Genomic DNA, 19404 nt, shown 5'->3' with positions numbered 1-19404 from the left:
AGCTTTATTGCTTATGAATTTAACTTTCTATTTGTAAGCGGAAGAACATGTTATTTCTTTCTTTCAAAAGCTGCATAGTCTCGCTTTAAACCATATCAGGTCAGTCACTATGCTAACTGTAATTTAACTTGTCCTGTGTTTCACAAACACAGGACAAAGTTTAAAATGGGGAGGGCAAAATATTTATCTAACAAGAGGGGACACTGACCTTGCACATGTCCTCATAGATTTGTTGGATTTGTTTGCTGAGGCCTACTCTCACTTATAGTTCTTTAAACCTTTATCCAAATGATTTATCAGTCTTTGCACAGTTGCAAAATGGGTGCCACATTACCCAGATAATGAGCCACATTATCTGGAGATAAAATGTTAAAATGAGAGTCCATCCTGTATGGATGTTAAACTGTAAGACACAGGCTTATAAAGTCACTTTGGTCACTCATACTTTATTGTCATCCGGATAAACTGTGATCTCAGTGTGATCTGAAAGGTTGGTTGGTACAGAAAGCTAAAATAAGCTTGTTTTTAATCAATGTTTGAAACTTTTTTCACTGCCCAAGATGTATTGTCATCATGTACAAAAGGTCGATATGCCTGTGAACATTCTTCTCTCCCCTCCCTTACTGCAAAGTGTACAGCTCACAAATGTAGCTCCTCTGTCTTGTATGTGTATTTGATATTATTATTATTTAAAGAAAAATCTGGAGAGAATTGTTGCAAAAGGGAGGGATGGACTGATGATGCACCATCACAACTGAGCAGAGATATTTTATTTTGTTTTTGTGTTAGATTGAAGCCATACGTGGGAGTACAAGAAGATGCATTTGTAAATTGGATCATGTTTTCTGTTTTGTGGCAGTATGTGGGACTCCATTTGTGATGTGTTCATTTTTCTCTTTTTTATTCTTGTATTATGTTTTTGTAAATACACAGAGAAGTATTTCATGGGTTTTGAATATGCTAGTATAAAGCTTCTCTTCCCTTAGTCAAAGTGTCAGCTGTTTTCATTTGTTAGGACAGTGTGTGTATGGACATGAGCTCAGTCACTTCAGGGTGTATTTGAGTGTGTGTGACAATCAAATGTTATCATGGGTTATGTCTCTCTAAATTGTGTGCTGTGGTTCAATCTGCTCCCTGTATTGTACAGCACAGCAGTGTCTCCCAGTGTGTCAACATTTAAGAACAAAGACTGTCTTTGGCATGATGATCACAGTCAGTTTATACAACTAAGCTTTATTACAGGATTACTGCCACTGTCATGGCCGCCACCCACTTTTTGACAGAACTTTGGGTGCAGTGGTCTCATCTTGTGACCAGCAGGTCACCGGGATAGTTCCGGGTATGGTGGGGTAAATATGGGTAGGTAAAGTGAATGTGATCTATCCAGGTTTACCCTGCGTCATTATCACCAGTGAGGTGCCCTTTAGCCATTGCCCCTGAGCAAGGATGCTGGTGGACAGCTTCCGAGTGTGAACTGCATGATCATGAACAAGGCGTTCCTGCAAAAGAGTGCCTGGCTCTCAGCAAGTCTACCTGGATACATTTTTTTTTTTTCAAAAATAACTGAAAACAGGAGGGGCATCAAAGTGACAGTTTGACATTTTGAGAAATTAGCTGATTCGCTTTCTGGCTGAGAGTTAGATGAGAAGATTGATACCACTCTCATGTCTTTCCATTAAATATAAAGCCAGTTAGCTTAGCTTATAGCTGGCACATAACCCCCATGAATCTGTTGTTTTTACACCTTTTTGTGTATATTTTTGTACAGAATAAACAAACGAGATAGGCCTACAACATGTACATTTGTACATTTTGTTACCTTTGGACAGAGCCAAGCTGTTCCTGGTTTCCAATCTTTATGCTAAGCTAACTGGCTGCTAGCACTTGTATTTAGTGTACAGAAATGGGAGTCAATCTTCCCATCTAACTGTCCACCAGAAAGTGAATAAGCGTATTTACCAATATGTTGAACTATTCCTTTAAGTACAATACATGGTCTATTCCAGAATCAGAATCAGAATCAGAAACTGTTTATTGCCAAGTAACATACATTACAAGGAATTTGCTGTGGTCTGAAGGTGCTATTGTTTTGATAACAAATAAGGAGAATATAAAAGCTAAAATAAGAATAAAAATAAAAATAAGATAAGATAAATAACAACAGTGCAGTTACCAGAATAAAGTAAAGTGTCCAGGTAAAGTGTCCAGTAGGGGGTGGGTGCGTTAATGTAAAGCAGGGGGGACAGGAGTGATAACGCATAAGTAGTGTTTGTGTTCGGGGGGGGTCAATGTAAGTTCGTCAGGTTGACTGCAGAGGGGAAGAAACTGTTTTTGTGGCGGGAGGTTTTGGTCCTGATGGACCGCAGCCTCCTGCCAGAGGGGAGGGGGTCGAATAGATGGTGTCCGGGGTGGGAGGGGTCGGCAGCGATCTTCCCTGCTCTCCTCAGGGTCCTGGAGGAGTACAGGTCCTGAAGAGATGGGAGGTTGCAGCCGATCACCCTCTCTGCAGAGCGGATGATACACTGCAGTCTGCACCTGTCCTTGGTGGAGGCAGCAGCGTACCAGACGGTGATGGAGGAGGTGAGGATGGACTGTATGATGGCAGTGTAGAAGTGAACCAGCAATATGAACCATCATATTCAGGAAGACAACACCCTCCTGGAGCCCAGCACGTGTTACACCACCATTTTTTACAGGCTCATTTTCATTGATGGAGTACAAATCACAGTAGCTGGGGGAATCAGTGTGGCAACAGCCTTTTTAACAATTTGATTTACACTATGGCTGGAATCCGGAATAAGACGGTGGAAGATTCAACTTTTGCCAGCTTTAGAGGTGCACTCGTAGTGAAATAAGAGCCCACTGTTCTGAAGTTATAATGTAGTTGCCACATTATTATACCCAGCAGGAGATTCTTCAAAAGAACAAATGAGTTTCAGAATGTTTTGATGTGAAATATTGTCAGCACTGCAATTCTTACATGCTTATTTACTCCATGTGCAACCCCATTTATGTCTCTCAGTCACTCGCTCTCTCTCTGTCCTCACACAACACCCACAAACACAGAAAGAGTGAGACAACGAACACCCACAGAAGGAATAATTCATCCTGCACAACAGAAAACAGTAGGAGGGAACCTTTGGCAGAACCACGAAGAATACCACAGTATTTCTCTTGTATTACACTATGATATAGCATCAAAAAACTGTCTTTCTTACACACAAACACTTGCAATAAACGTTATTCCTATCTTCTGCACCAGAAAACCAAATAGAGGAGTAATCTGCAAATACAATAATACAATCTCTTGCAGCAGTGCCACAATTCCTCTGTGCATATACCCTTTGGTCTCTGCAGAGATGCGTTTGAACTACTTGTTACACAATCCCACTATTTTACAAATACACAAACATACATACATTTACTCCACCAAACTCTCTCTCTCTCTCTCTCTCTCTCTCTCTCTCTCTCTCTCTCTCTCTCTCTCTCTCTCTCTCTCTCTCTCTCTCTCTCCCTCCCATATATATGTAATCTCCCCTCTGCTAGTCCTCACTGTTACCTTCTTGCAGGGGCACAGTTGTAAGGTTCTTGCTGTGGTATCCAGGTGACTGTCATCTGACTTCTAACCATGTCTGTTCAGTTTTGTTTAGCGTTGCTGGCTCTCTCCTCTCTGACGGCTGCATCTGATCCAGACTGTGAAGAGCTGCTTACACCTCTTGCGGATCGCAACCGGGTATGTCATCCTCAGCAATTACATTCAGGATAAAGCAGAATCGATGCCACACTTTTGGTTCTGCATTATTTAACCAATAACTAACATCATTATTGTTTAGTAATATAGCTGAAAGCAAAAACTGTTTCTTTTCTTGGTGATGTTTTCATGAGGCCCCAACATCTGAGATTTGAGAACCACAAGCATCCACATGCAGCTGAAGAAAAAACAATAGCTAAACATGATGCAATAAGAAAGATAGGTGAATTCAGAAGTGTAGCTGTATTGAAGAGGTCACTGTTTAGCAGCCAATTTTGACATCTAAAATGTTGGAGTTTCCCACGAGCACATGAACACACCAACAAGGGAAAATTCAGGTGACTAAATGTTCACTGTGACTGATTTCCTATGACAAGAAAGTGAATTTCCCTACTGACTTACAATACAATCTGCATATTTTTTAAATGTACCATACATTGCCCTTATTAGATCTCACAGGCACTCTGCAAAACTGAAAGGATTGTTAGATTTGTGCTCCAAAATTAGTTTTAATTTTCCACGTGTGTCTAGGTTTCTGGAAAATGGATATTCCATGCGGGAACATCGGACAACAAAGAGCTACTGAAGGAACTTAAAATGGTCAACAGCTCCTGGATTGAACTTTCATCCATAGCAGACAGTGACGATATGACCCTTCGCTGGGGAGACAAAGTGTAACTGTTGATCTTTTGAAAATTATCATTAATACCTTTAAGGCAACCAGTGCATAATAATGTAACTGACTTACTCCAGTTTTTGTGTTCTTATTATGTTTACCTCTCTCTACAAGGGATGGAAAATGTCATCATGGAGGCGTTAATTCCAGCTTCTCAGGAAACTCCACTAAGGTGACATGTAAGTAAATTATATGTGCTTTAATAATATGTGCTTTCATCCATAATTACTGGAAAGTATGTAACATATGTTAATCTTCTGTTTCTATCTTATAGTTTACTTTAACTCCTCCAGTCATGAGCATGTTGGGAGGCACCTGGTGAGCTGCCCTGACTGCATCCTCTGGACAGACACCGCAGTGTCGGAGAGCAACGGGCAAACCAGAAAAAGCAGAAACCTCTACCTCTTCAGTGAGTTCACAGTTTGTGTCTGTAACCGTCTGCAACCACTTTTCTGTACACCCATGTGTAAAACTCAGAAGAAACTCAGAAGTGACCTATTTATTTCATAGATAATAGTTAATGGAGATAACATTAACTTTTCCCTGCCTCCCTGCTCTACAGCAAAGACTGGGAATTTGGATGCCGCTCATCTGGACGTTTTCAAGAAACAGGCTGCGTGTCTCAACTTCCCACCAGAATTCCACTTTGGAGAATCCACAGGTAAGATGCTGCTTTCTGTCTCTGTCTTCACCACTACACACACAACAGTATCTAGTATGTGTAACTTGATTTCCTGCCTCTGTTTCAGACCTGTGCCCTGATGAGAAGGCGGCTGCCACAGATGCAAAGGAGGAAGAATAGAGAGTAAAGAAAACGCATGTTTAAGCGACTCTTGTCACCTCGAATCTATCATGAGATCTGAAGTTACTCCATGAGTCAAATTTGTTTTCAAGTTTGCTTGTGTGTATCACAGATGTCCTGATAGAGGTGATGAAAACACCTTTTGTTCTTCCTGCAGGATGAGGAAAGATGTACTTACCAGTTGCCAGACTTGATGTTTTCAGTAGATGGCTGTATTAAAGAGAGCTGATTTCACGTTGACTGTCAGACTAATAAATCATGATGGATACCACTTAAATTCCTTTTGTTAAGCTTTATACGCATACAAGAAAAGGGCATTTTTTGATCCGGTGAGCCTCCAGAGATTCTGCAAAACATTGTTCAATACAGATTTTTATGACACAAAGCAACTGTTATGCACTGTGATTAAAATGTGCATTAGGGGAGTCAAAGATGGAAAAGCAGGGCTGGGGACTGGCTGACTGTTTCATTCATGCATACTCTTGCTCTACCTCAACACTAGTCCTTTCATGTTGCCAACTTGTCAGAGGGCCCCCCTGAAGGATGGCGAGCAACAGTTTTACCCGGCTGTGAGAAACTTCTGCTGGAGTGCAGCCCCACAGAGGCCATCTCTGTGGAGTAGTGCAACTCCCTCTGGCTTAATTTCACCAGGCTCATGTTTAACCATCACATATCCCAAAAAAAAGAATTACTACAAAATAAAACCAATACCTCTCCCTCGCTCAATATGGCTTGAGTATCTCCAAAATTATTGAAAGGAAAACACAGCAACTGAATGAAGTTTTTGTGTCTTACAAAACGCAGTTTCAAACTATTGTCTGTGCATGTCAATAAAGAATGAAACTCACACACACCTACATAATGGCATATACAATACTCCATATGTGATTTACATAACCTCCTCTTACTATATCTATTAAGATTTAATGCAGATCTTTATTTATCATCTACAATATCAGCCAAAAACTGAGCAAAAACACAAATTTAGAAAACATGAAACACATTTCACCACAAAATTTACTTTGAATCTTTGCTTGACAAAACTGTACCTCTTTTACAGACCAAACCTTCAAGATATGGGGCCATAAGACGCAATTGGTGATTTATATTACAATATTGACAAATGGCATTTCGCAAACAAACTCTAAACACATTGATTGTTTCATTTGATTCTTTGTGTGTGGACCTCTGATAAGGATTTTTCAGATGGAGCAGATCAGCTGAAACAGAGTCCCTGACTGGCCCAGTGTTTCACAGGAAGCACTGTGACTAACAAAGTAATGATATATCAATAATGATTTATCCCTTCTGAAAAAAAAACCAACAAAATGACCAATCTCTGAACTGTCCTGGAAAAATGGGGGGCTGTACATGTTATGTAAGCTTTGCAAGCTTACATAACATGCATCTGCCCTGAGGAAACAAAAAGTTACTTGATGTCAAAGACACCACTGTCCATCTTGTGTTCAACGAATTTGCAAATAAAAGTAGTTGATGGATATATTCTTAATGTTTTGAGGCCATCGCCATTGTTTAAATAAGAGATGAGGAGATGAGAGGAGACGTTTCTGTGTTTGTGTCTGTGTGTGTATCTGTCTCTTTATTTTATCTGCCTTTGTGTGTGTGTGTGTGCGTGTGTGTGTGTGTGTGTGACTCTGTGCAGGGGGGTGTTCGCATATTGAAAGATGCAGGGGTCTTGGCATTCAGACTCTGCCAGCTGGCTGTTATGTAACGGGATAAATAGGACACAAGTCCTCACTGACTGGATGTGAAAAGTGAACTGCTCCTTCCATCCAGAAGAAGAGGAGTGTGTGTGTAGTGTGTGTGTGTGTGTGTGTGTGTGTGTGTGTGTGTGGGTGTGTGTTTGTGGACATGTATTACTCATTTTATGGGGACATAATCTGTTATATATATATATATCTCTTTACAAAGTTAATCTCCTACGGTGTGGGGACTCGCCTTCCTTTTGGGGACAAAATGCAAGTCCCCACAACGTAAATCACAAAGTTAAGGTTAGGTTGAAAGAGAGATGGACTACATTTGGGGTTAGGCAAGTAGTGGTTAGGGTAAGTGTAAGTCTACCAGAAATGTATGTAAATCAATGTAATGTCCTCTGAGGTGATGGAAACAGTGAGTGTGTGTGTGTGTGTGTGTGTGCGAGAGTCTGTGCGTGCGCGTGTGTGTGTGTGCGTGGCCCAGCCCACTGTTGCACAACACTTCCTCTGGTTCCTTTGAGGAGGCTCTAGCTGGCAGGATCCCTGACATTAGCGTTGCTCTCTGGCTGCCTGCTGTCTCGAGCCATGGCTGCACAGCTGGTTGTTGCTCTGCTGGCTCTCACCTCCCTGGGTGCTGCATCTGAACCGGACTGTAAAGAGCTGGTTAAGCCTCTGGTACTGGACAGCCACAGCCCCGTGAGTATCAGTGATCATTTGTTATGAGCTGGTCGTATGTGAGGAGGCTCTCAAGCCCAGTGTTGTGTGCTAATATAACTGGAATGGCTGAATTTTGTTTTGGTGTTAACTATACTTACATCAAAATGTGCTACAGTGTGATTAACAATAACTAAGGCTGTTAGAAAATGAAACATCACATCTTGTCAAAAACCAAGTCTGTGACAAGAGATCACAATTGGTCATTAATTGTATCAGTTTTAAGAATAACTTACATTAGCCATACAGTCTGTTATATCTATCATTTCACATTAGTAAAGCTCAAGCACATCACATTTCCCATGCATTCATTCATCTTGTATATCAAAGCTACTGCACATTACGTACCTTCTTAATAGAACAGCAACTGTGATATTGTGTGCCATCAGCAAAGAACTTTACATTTTTTGTAGAAATGTCCTATTTTTAATTAAATTGTTGATTTCCAAACTAACTTTCAACAATTAACAATTAACTCAACAATATGAATCCCCTTTTGAGTAGATAAACAATGATGGCAAGAAAAGGGAATGATACCTTTATCTCTCTTAAACATTTTTTAAACCTCCATCACAGACTATTCTATTTTCTATTCTATTGGAAAATAAAGTATGAATGTACTCATACAACACAGATAAGCACCCCAGTCATGTGAGTGAGCTGTGTGGGTGTTTTGCCTCTGTGTGGGTGGTAGATCTATGGGAAGTGGGTGCTCCATGTGGGGTCGTGGGACCAGCCTGGCCTGAAGAGCGACCTGGTGTCGGTGAACAGCTCTTGGGTGGAACTGTCGGCTTCCTCAGACAGCAGCGTCGTCACCATCTACTGGGCCGACCGCCTGTAAGGACACTGTTGGCTGCAGATGATCAGTCACATGACCATATTGTTAAGTTCCATTTTCTCTCACATATGACTGAAAGATTGATGTGGATTGTGACTTTTTTTCTCATGACAGAAGTGAAGATAAATGCCTTCAGGGCATAGCCAACGCCACCATGTCAGGAATGACCAGTCACACCACTTGTATGTATCTGGAAATATTCTCAGTATTCTGTGTACTCCCTGACTCACCAACTCTCTCTATATATATACTGTGTAATGTCATGTGGATAACGCATAAGCAGCCAAAGCACATTAGCAAGATGTAGGTGGATTTCGAAGAAAACACAAGTCTCCACTTAAAACAGATATTTTCTATATAAAATTGATCATTATTATCATTATGGTATTTTATTGTGCACCATGCTAATAGATGTATAAAAATAAAAAACTCTTACTTACAGAAAGTCCCTCTGCAATTGTTCTAATATCTCGCATTATGCATTCATGTGGATGTCTTGTTTTCTGGATGTTCCACAGTTAATATCAACGGTCACACTTCATATCATGATGGGAAGTACTATGAGACCTGCTCCGACTGCCTCCTGTCTGAGGACACCACCTTTCTCCCTGACGGCAAGTCAAAGGGACGATACCTTTTCCTCTTTAGTAAGGCCTCTTTTTTTTTTAAAACTCTGTCTCTGATTTGAGCATAATTACACAGTTTTTGGTCAGTATTTTGACATATTAACTTGCCCTTTGTCACTGTCTGTTCTCTCTCCTTCCTCACCCCACCACCCTGTTTTATCCCTCTGGCTCCTCTTTTAAAGCACGGACCGGCACTCTGGAGCCATCTGAGTTAGAGACCTTCAAGAAGCAGGCGGACTGTCTGAAATTCCTCCCAGAGTACCACTTTTTAGGCACAGGTCAGCCGTCATTTCAGCTCTTCCCAGCACCCAACTGAATTATCAAAGTGAATTTTCTTCATGCTATTTAATCCACTAATCAGTCACTTTCTCTTATTTCAGACCTGTGTCCAGATGACAGGGAATCTACTTCATCTCCTGCTGAGAATACAGAGAATGACCAAACTGATGTTCAGCCTACTGCAAAGTAAATCAGAGCACAGAGGTGCCATGATGCTGGGAACACATCCAGCTTGACATGTACTAAATAGTGTTGTAATGTGATCTGCATGTACACTGATATAATGTTGTGCTATGGAATATCATTTTATTCATCATTCATCATCGTGCAGTTGGTGTCAGCAGCAGCAATAAGTTCAAGGCCTGATGGTGACATGTCATGTTAGATTTGTGGTTTGTCATGTGTAGTCTTATTACTGTGTGTCTCTGCCTACTAAGCCTCTCGTGATTTAGTTTAGGAAATGTGAAATATGAATAGCGCATAGCAATTTCTGGCAGGTACAGTAATGGCTGTATAAACTCCACTTAAATGCCTTCTTTAAATCAATTTAACAATCTGTAGAATATAACTGTATTCAACAGGTTGTGTGTGGTAAATAAAACAGCTGTCAGCCTCCCTCTGTACTGTGTTCTAGTCATTTGTTTCTACCCTCTTTTGGAAAAAAGCATTTTCTGAGCTCCAACATGCCTTTATCCATTTTCAAAAGCAAAAGAAGATGCCAGACATTGTGAGGATTATATGCTTCACCCAAACTACTACAGTGCTTCTCAAATGCACCGCTGTTCCCAGAAACTGCAACAAAGACTGTTGCTGGGTAACGTCACTGTTAGGGGGAGAAAGAAGACATCAAACTGTTGCCACAGGGAGTCCATTCAGACCCACAGGGAAACAACCTTCATTCTGCTGAAGAAAAGCTGCTTCGGGTCCTTTTTAAATGTCTCAACATAAGACGAAATGTGGCACTTTGCCTGAGTTCATTCAGGGGCAGCGGTATGGGCAACAGAGGACTGTTGAGCTGGCCATTCAATGCTGAGCAAAATAAATCTGCATGGTCATTAAAAAACTTCACTGGTGCATGTGAGCATGTAGAAACCCCCCTCCTCCCACATATGAGCACTTGCACAACAACTTTTTTTTTTGTTTGAAACCCGAGAGGGATAAAGAATCAGCGCTAGACACTTTCTGTTGCAGCTTCAGCAACATCCTCTGCAGTGCTGCTGTCTCTCCCTCTTCCATCTCATCCTCACCTCTCTGTCTCACCATGGCTCTGCCAGTTGTTGTATTTCTGTTGGCTCTCGCCTCCCTCAGTGCTGCATCTGCACCTGACTGTAAGGACCTGGTCAAACCCTTTATGCCAGAGGACCCCAAACCGGTAAGTTGTGCTTATGATCCTTTTTCTGTCTTATTCATCCAAATGATGTTTGGTTTTTATTTCAAAAGCATAGATATTTTTGATACAGTCACATGAGTCTTGACTTTTTATGTGAAGGTTTTTGGAAAATGGGTGTATGTGATGGGAGCTGGTGACCCCGAGCCATACCACAAGGCACTGGAGTGTCTGAAAAGCTCCTGGATTGACTTGACTCCCACTTCTGACTGTCAAATTGTGACATTACGTTGGGGAGATCACTGCTTGTAAGTTTGATGATTTAGTTAATTAAATATGTTGGGCAGAATCATCCTTAAATAGAGTTTATATTAGAAAAAAGGTGTACCTTTTCAGACAGCATCATAGATTTCTGGCACAGCATATTCTTGTTTCTCAGTAACCAGTGTGTCTCGGGGGAGGTAAATGCAACAGTCTCAGGACTTGCCATCACATTTCGCAGTAAGTGAACATCAGACCAGTGATGTATAGATTAACACATGAGAAGAGATGACGCAGCTTTATGTCTTTACCATGGTATTAACAGGATGAATAAGAGCATAATATATCCACAACAACAGCTCTCCATATACATAATATGGCATTATAATCAGTCACTCTGCTGTCCACTTTTAAAGAAAATCTGTCAGACCACAAAGGACATATTCTACAGACTTGCCCTGACTGCCTGCTGTGGACAGACACCTTTCGAAATGGGGACGTCACCGGTAGATACATCCTGCAGTTCAGTAAGTTCTCTCTGCATCACTTTTAACAGTTGGTCAGAGTTTCAAATGCGGTAACTCATTTCTAAGATCTCATTTCTCTTTCAGCAAGGACAGGAAAAATAGATTCCAAAGATGTTGAAATTTTCAAGAAACAACTTGGGTGTCTGAACCTCCCTGAGAGCTTCCATAGCTACGATGGTAAAACAGGTCAGTAAGTCTTTAGTAACCTGTAAGGACAAAACTAAGATGGACCTGAGTCTACGTCTTTACTAGATAATACAACTTACACAAGTTGCCACAAGGTGGAGATATTGTATTGTGATGTGTAACATTTAAATATGATTATACTGTCTTTTTAACGCAAACTTAATTATTTTTTGGAACAATTCCATGATGTACAAATGCGCATGGTCAGGAAATGGAAAAGGAGTCTTGTGATGCTCAGGTAAACGGTCATATTTGCTCTCTCCTGTTCTTCTCTTACAGTTTATCTGTCCTTTAATGTGTTCCTGTGTTTCAGAGCTCTGCCCCGACGACAAAGAGATCACAGAGTGAGCAGCAGTAACAAAAAGACAAAGAGATACAGCAACATTCGTATTAAGCAGTAGTTTTGTTTTGATTGTATTATCTATAGCACAGACTTTGCTATTTACATACATATTTTTGGCTTCATGAATGCCAGTGAATCAAGTGATTAATGATTTTACATATTTACTTGCAAAACCCTATAACAGATGATGATATACCGGATTGCATTATGAAAATCGTGGTGTCAAAACCACCATTTTTGTACAATCATGTGGTAACCACATCACATGTAATGTTTTTTCAGATTAAAACTTTATTATTATTGTACACTCACTGTTTAATTCCTATGATTCCTATGATATGAAACAAAAATCTGAAAAGAATGGCAGAAAATGTTCTGCTATACCGACATATCCCACACTGTCATACTGGCGGATACATTTCATAATTTCAAAATAACAAAAATATATTTGGTTTTGAACGTAAACAATGATTAATCCAATAAGCTAATTTAAGTGCAAATTAAATCCAGCACTACCAGGCACTGGACACACTCTTTTGATCCAACCCAAGCTTTTCCTTAGAAAGGATTTAAATACACACACTTGACTCTGCTGTATCATACTGTGGGTGTGTGTGCAAGTTTGAAAAGTCTCCCAGAGGCCGGCTCCTCACCTCTATCTAGTTAAGCCACCAGCCTGCTGTAATGACCCCCCTGACCAGTTTGAATGCTCTCCATCTTGCACGACCTGCTGCTGTCTGTCCGCCTGCTGGTTCTTGTACTTTGTGTTGCGGAGCTGCTCTCTACTTGTGCCAGTCGCCTACATCCGAGCAGCGCTGCCACCTGCTTCTGGCACTGAGAGGAGCCGAAGTAATACAGGACTGGATCCAGACAGCAGCTGAGGCTGCCCACACACATGGAGAGCAGGTACGCCTGGTAGGAACTGTCGCTGGACTTGTGGGACAGCTGAACATAGTGAACCATCAGGATGATGTTGGTAGGGGTGAAGCAGACCACAAACACCACCAGCACCACCACAGCCATCACCACGGCTCGAGTCTTCCTGGAGCGGTTCTCCACGTTAGCTGCTGCCAGAGCCTGAATGATACGCACGTAACAGACAACAGTGAAGACGAGAGGGATGAAGAAGAAGACAGAGGAGTAGGAGGGGAAGAAGTAAAGATAGTAAGTTTGTAGGTTTTCTTCATCCTGCACATCATGGCAGGTGGTGATGTCCAGGTCTGACAAATATATGGTCTGCCCTGAGATCAGCAGAGGGGATACTCCTCCGAGGGCTAAGAGCCACATGGCAACACACACAGCTGAGGCTGTCTGAGGGCTGCGCCACGTCAGAGAGTTCATGGGGTAAACCACAGCCAGGAAACGGTCAATGCTGATACACGTCATGAGCAGCACAGAGCAGTACATGTTGCAGTAGAAAGCTGCCGTGACGACTCTGCACATGAAGGAGCCGTAGATCCAGTTGTTGCCATGGTAATGGTAGGCAATCTTGAAGGGGAGGAGGAGGCCGAACAGCAGGTCAGCGCAGGCCAGGTTCAGCATGTAGATCACTGCCGGTTTTCTGGGACGGATGTGATGCACAAACATCACCATGGCAACAAGGTTGAGGGGCACGCTGATGATGAAGACGAGGGTGTAAACAGTCGGGACAAAGCTTGTTGCCAGGCTACCCTGGAGAAAACCTTTAGCTTCCTCTGAGACAAAATAACGCTTCTGGGGATGGCGGAGTGGGCCGTGTCTTTTCACTGGCTCCTGCTCGGACCCTGAGCCTAACCCCCCGTCATCCCTCAAACTGTCTAACACAGACAGGTCAACGTAGTCTACAGGCTCATCGGTGACCATCACAAAGTGACCAGAGAAAGTCCGCAGGAAGGGTGCTGAGCCTTTGAAGAGACACAGGGACACAGAGCAGAATACATCAGTGGTTTTCAAACGTTATTCATTCTTTGTAAAATGAATGATGCAGCACTACACACCTTTAACATGTTAGTGCAGTTATGGAGGTATTTTAGTATTAATCATCTTATTTTAAGCAACACTTAGGCTACCTCAGTAAGAGTCCTAGGCAGCCCAGAGATTCCCAGGTTTAGAGGAAGATTTTTTTTTTAAAAAACTGGTGACCAGTGGTATTGGAAGACGTATTTGGATATAATGTATTTTACATTGTAAAAATATTCCATTGTATGTAAAAGTCCTGCATATTATCAACATAACTGACTTTAATTTAAAAGTACTCTTTATGTGCAATGGCTATTGACAAAGTGTTGATTATGATATTATTGGATTATTACTGAATGACAACAAACATGTAAGCAGCATTTAAATCTGAGGGGAGCTGATTTTAATGACTTTATTTATTGTTGGTTAGTCTCGCAATGAATCATTTATTAAAACTAATCATGTTTTGTAGTTAAAACATGCAAAGTAATTTGTAACTATATGAATCAAAAAAATGTAGTGGAGTAGATGTACTGAGTAGCATAAAATCGAAATACTCAAATAACGAACAAGGACCTCTGAGTTGTACTCGTGAACAGAAGCATACTGAGTGAGTCCACATCTGTCCATGATCTGCTGTGTGTCGCCAAAAAGACTTTGACATAATTACAAATTATTCGCCGATAGTTGTAAAACAAATCATGGTTTAAGTTTCTCATTACTGGTAAATGCTTGCAGTCTCAGTCACTAATGTGTCCAGGCACGTTGGGAAGGTGAACGCAGCCTGCTGCTGTATAAAGGCTGTAACCTGACGCAAAGGGAATCAAGGGCTCCGGTGTCGTTCAGTGGAAGCAACTGGTGATGAAGCAAGATGCCACATTTATTTTAAATCAGAGGGGTGATACAAATATTGCATTTGTAAAAACCCAGCAGAGTCGAAGCCCGTACAAAGTGTAGTCACATAAAACTACACAGTTCGAAGTTTATGGTTAAGAAAGCAACTTACCATTTTGGGAGGCGAGTGCTGAGCTGTAGAGAGAAAACAACACCAACAACCGTACTGATTGGTGAACCATGGCTTTACTGTATGTCCTCCCAATCTTTTACACCTCTCTGTGCTGAAATGATCCGTTTGCCAGAAGAGTTACTGGCGTGTTTCTCTGCCAGCATCAGACATGTTATTACAGAGAGCCTACCCCGCCTCCCTCTCACTGCACCACATCTCCTCCCCATTACACAGAAATAAGGTGCGACTTTCATCTTCGGTCAAAATATTATTCCCAAAAGAAGTTTAAGGTTGGCAGATGTTACAACTGAGAAAAGTTAAAATAAATAAGAAAAAATGTAATAGTAGACGTGTAATATATTATGCACATTGCGCAATCATCAGAAATCACTTACATACCGATAATGCATATTAAAAATACGTCAGTTGCAGCTTTTAAAATGTTTAAATGTTTTATTAATTAAAACATGTTTGTTTAAACACTTTAATTAAAAGGCACTGGAAACTACAGAATTTCAGTTGCTCCGGAGCTCCATTTCTGAACTAATAGACAGTACTGCTTCGTCTGAAACTTCCATCAAATCCATAAAGTTGTTTCAACATACAAGGTAACAATAACAGTGTGTTTCCAAGCATCTTTTACATACAAAACATGAATACCATTACAATTTCATTCTTAAAAATACATTACATTTACAATCACCACAAGGAAAAATAGATACAGTAACAGTTACAATAACAACATTTCATTTTGGTGTGATCCATCAAATTATAATCAGATGACACAAAAAACTGTCTTGCACCGTCTGATGTTTTATGACAAAATGTATTTTGTTCAACAAACTCAGTACTGTGAGAAGGCACAATCGGTCTCCCTCTCCCTCTCCTGTTGCTTTATACTCTTTACTTACTCATTTTCCATAAAACTTTTTGTTTAGGAGGAAGATGAGTAAATTGACATTCACTTTGGCTTTGTCAAACATCTTCATGACGGCCACGCCTTCATACTGCAGCTGAAGGAGGTCCTGGACACAAAATCAAGAACAGATGCAATGAGAAACACACACAAACAAGCGTGCCGACCTTTCATTCATAGAGATACGATGCTGATTTAGCAGCTTAGCATACAACATGAATAATGAAAACTGAATATATGGTAGTAGATTAAATTATTGTATTACTGCAAATGTAGTAAATGTATACAAACTATTTGTGGCCCCGACTTTACAGCCTGGTCTGTTCTATTCATACACTACGTACTGTATATCTAATATTTGTTCATACAATGTGTCTCTATTGGAAAATATTTGCTTGGTTTCCATGATATTTCCTGCTAATAGTCCGAAGCGGGGAACAGGACATTTAACCGTCTGTCATCAAGGTTTAGTGTTGACCAGTGAACTGCTTTATTTCATGGAATTATGACACACTTGGGGGAAATGTTTACCTGGAAATGAAGCTGAACTTTTTCCATCTCAACTCCCATAAACTTTGCCTTCACCTCAAAATCCCCAACTTCCTCAGAGGGGGAAATGTCAAACATGACATTTTTGAACCTGAAAGAAGAGAGAGACAATAACATGAGAGTAATGACAAAAAGTGACACAGCACATGGGGAAAAACACACTAATCATTTTACAGTATTTAGTCGTACTATTGCAGAAATACAAAAACTAAATTATAGTTGACAGCTTTTCCACGGTACAGCGGAACTGTTGATAGCACTTAAGTCAGCTTAAATTTGCTTAGATGGATTTGATCTGTCTGTCTGTAGTAAATAATTATAAACATTTTTACATTTAAGTTCTTTCTTTATACACAACTCCTTGACGTTTCCTCTCTGGTGCAGTTAAACTTTTCAAGTCAGAAACACAATAAAGAGTATGGCAATGGTTTAGACAATAACAGATGAGGTGGGGCATGAAGACAGATGTCATATCTCACTGAACAATACCCCAATAATATTTTTCTGTCCACAAAAAGAAAGCTGAAAGGGCACATCCTACTTTTTGTATATCAAAAACCAAGTCTCATTACATCTTTGTTCCTATTGTGGAAAAAAAGGGGGGGGGGTGATGTTTTTAAGTAAGATACAACTAAACTAATGGAGATTCTTCTTGTTTGAATAAACACACAAAATGTATGAAACATCTTTAGTCATGCTTACTTCCACTGATTACAAAATAATTCTGTCTTGTGATATGGTACATAGTTTTGGATTGAGCTGTTGAAAGGCGATACAGACTAATTTGAAACAATGATGTTGGTGGGTTGGTTGGGTGGGGGATGGATTTGATCATCTACACTGGAATCAACATTTCAACTGAAACTTCACTACAGGTGGAGTACAGTAAATGTCAGTAAAAATCCATTACCTGACCAGTGGTTTAGAGAGCAACATTAAATACCCGGCTCTTTCTGATAGAGGTGGTGAACAGCTCAACTCACTGGTTTGTCTGAAGTCCTTCTATCTCCAGGATGACTCCTTTCTCATGAAGCCTTGCTGCAGTGTACTTGAGAGACTGTGGCTTCCACTTCTTACTGCCCTTATCATCTCCTTTGCTGTCCAGTTTTATGGATCTGCGTGAATTCCTGGACACAGTAATACATATGTAAGATTATTATTTACACACAGTGAGAAGAAATGTTTTGAAAACTCTTCATTCACACAAGGTATAAGAAGTGAAGGTACAACTCACTTCCGGTTGAGGTTATCCAGGCACGTCTTGATGTAGGTATCGTAATAGTTCATCTGGTCCTGGTAGAAGGCCGTTTTCGAGTTGAGTGCTGTCAGTGTCTGCTGCAGCTTCACAAGCTCGGCCTTCCTCCTCTGTCTGTAGCGTCTTTGGTAGCGAATGTCCTGTCAATTACAGGTTTACTTTACAAATTCAGAAGCTGAAAAGATCTAACAATACACTTACAAGTTAGCATTGGAGGCATGCCTCTTCTTATGTGAAAGAAAAACTGCTTATGTACCTTTGATATGTCATTGATGAGGTCCTGGTATTTGTTACTAGTAGTGACAAGGCCAGCCTGCTCCAGGTTACGGAGGTTCCTCTGGATCTTCCTCTTCTTCTGCTCGAGAGGCAGCTGGCTGTCCTCCAGTACTGCGGGGCTGCTCTTCAGACCCTCTGGTGTCTGAGCATCCTGGACTGCCCGACGCTCTACAATCATAGTATGCTCCGACTCCTTCAGGAGCAAAGTCATATAAGAGGTGCAAAAAAACATCAGTGCATACATTCCTTTGACAAATAAAAGTGTGTATATGGGTAAGGAAAAACAACATAGAAGAAAATATCACCTGCGGGGCAGTAGCCGGGGTCTCAAGAATTTCAGGCAATGTCTCCCCAGGTTGAATCCGAACCACATCCACTATAAGCTTTTTTGTCCTGACACACACACACAGAAAAATCATCTTTCTTTGTTTTATTTCAGCTGTAATGTCACCTTAACCACAAAAATATATCAAGCTGTTGGAATTTGTTGGGAAAAGTGTTGTTAGTATCCAGACATGTAACATGCCTGTTACCATAAAGTACAGTACAGGATCAGTTTTCACAGCATAATTGAATAATCATTATGACCTTCATCATAATCATGAAATAATTCACATACATATATATATATTTACTCTCATCTATATAATATCACCTTTTCTTAACAGCTTGCAATGAAGTGTGGGGGGGAAGTCACACCATGAGCAGAAGAATATCTGATAAGTTTTTGGTGCATGGTTCCAATAGGCTACCATATATATGTAAGACAAATGTATCAACAAAGGCCAGTATTTTTGCAAAACAGTTTTTCATCGTTCCAATAAATTTCATAAAATATTTGGAAATCCTAAGGAGTAGGATTTGTTTTTTTCTTTTTCAATGTTCCACACTGTATTCCTACAGCTGGTTGCCAAAGTCTTGCTAGCACATTATGCAATAACAACACAAATTCAGATGAAACGTGTACATATGAACTCCTGAGAAATCCTACATTCACATTTATTTGACTACTTAACAAATGAATATGCCAAAAAATAAGGAAGAGACCAACTCTCCAACACAGTGTCCTGTAAGAAACTGATCCACAAGGATACATGTTTATAGACAAGATAAGCCTGACCACCAAACCCCTTCCTTTTAGGACAGGAAACGATAGAGGAGCAGGAAAGGCAACAAAGACATGCTACTGAGTGATAGCCACAAAGAAACACACTCAGTGTTAAGAGGGGTTAAGTGCAGTGCATCACACAGCATCTATAGCAATCCTAAACTATATGTTGAGTACTTCTGAGTAAGTGTGCTTCGGTGAAATGGTTTTAATTATACATCAAAGACTGGATTATGGCTGCTTAGCCCGACACCTGAATTGAGAAAATGTACAAACTCTCACACTGCAAGAATTCAGATGACTGCAACATC

General features: G+C 40.7%; 3 protein-coding genes across 4 annotated transcripts in view; 1 reads left to right on the top strand and 2 right to left on the bottom strand.

Moving 5' to 3' along the window:
* Positions 1 to 7529: 7529 nt before the first annotated feature.
* LOC139283794 (saxitoxin and tetrodotoxin-binding protein 1-like) lies at positions 7530 to 10012 on the top strand. The gene is made up of 6 exons (XM_070903832.1): positions 7530 to 7640; positions 8353 to 8495; positions 8611 to 8678; positions 9015 to 9143; positions 9305 to 9400; positions 9503 to 10012. Exons 1-6 carry the CDS (start codon positions 7530 to 7532, stop codon positions 9589 to 9591), a joined length of 636 nt encoding a protein of 211 aa, XP_070759933.1. The 3' UTR covers positions 9592 to 10012.
* Positions 10013 to 11892: 1880 nt separating this feature from the next.
* Positions 11893 to 15059, bottom strand: f2r (coagulation factor II (thrombin) receptor). The gene is made up of 2 exons (XM_070904715.1): positions 14990 to 15059; positions 11893 to 13928 (listed from the first exon to the last, which is right to left on the bottom strand). The coding sequence occupies exons 1-2, from the start codon at positions 15057 to 15059 to the stop codon at positions 12709 to 12711; spliced, it is 1290 nt and encodes a 429-aa protein (XP_070760816.1). The 3' UTR covers positions 11893 to 12708.
* A 363-nt stretch (positions 15060 to 15422) lies between these two features.
* Positions 15423 to 19404, bottom strand: part of iqgap2 (IQ motif containing GTPase activating protein 2) — a 33488-nt gene continuing 29506 nt past the window's right edge. For both annotated transcript variants that reach the window (XM_070905141.1, XM_070905140.1), the window contains 6 exons: positions 18291 to 18378; positions 17966 to 18178; positions 17689 to 17849; positions 17438 to 17581; positions 16437 to 16545; positions 15423 to 16014 (listed from right to left, as the gene is read on the bottom strand). In XM_070905141.1, coding sequence (XP_070761242.1) covers positions 15901 to 16014; positions 16437 to 16545; positions 17438 to 17581; positions 17689 to 17849; positions 17966 to 18178; positions 18291 to 18378 — 829 coding nt within the window. In that variant the 3' untranslated portion in view covers positions 15423 to 15900. The remainder of the gene's footprint in view (positions 16015 to 16436; positions 16546 to 17437; positions 17582 to 17688; positions 17850 to 17965; positions 18179 to 18290; positions 18379 to 19404) is intronic.

Source organism: Enoplosus armatus, chromosome 4 (assembly GCF_043641665.1).
Source record: "Enoplosus armatus isolate fEnoArm2 chromosome 4, fEnoArm2.hap1, whole genome shotgun sequence".
Taxonomy (NCBI): domain Eukaryota; kingdom Metazoa; phylum Chordata; class Actinopteri; order Centrarchiformes; family Enoplosidae; genus Enoplosus; species Enoplosus armatus.
Note: the sequence above shows the minus strand (reverse complement) of the source record. Positions and strands in the feature narration are given on the sequence as shown.

What these genes read in the sequence shown, in the direction of transcription:
- LOC139283794 (XM_070903832.1), top strand. Translation starts at nt 7,530, where the DNA reads ATGGCTGCACAGCTGGTTGTTGCTCTGCTGGCTCTCACCTCCCTGGGT. An exon ending in ATCTACTGGGCCGACCGCCT is followed by an intron (nt 8,496 to 8,610) that starts GTAAGGACACTG and finishes TTCTCATGACAG; the next exon opens with AAGTGAAGATAAATGCCTTC. An exon ending in GTACCACTTTTTAGGCACAG is followed by an intron (nt 9,401 to 9,502) that starts GTCAGCCGTCAT and finishes CTCTTATTTCAG; the next exon opens with ACCTGTGTCCAGATGACAGG.
- f2r (XM_070904715.1), bottom strand. Translation starts at nt 15,059, where the DNA reads ATGGTTCACCAATCAGTACGGTTGTTGGTGTTGTTTTCTCTCTACAGC. An exon ending in AGCACTCGCCTCCCAAAATG is followed by an intron (nt 13,929 to 14,989) that starts GTAAGTTGCTTT and finishes GTCTCTTCAAAG; the next exon opens with GCTCAGCACCCTTCCTGCGG.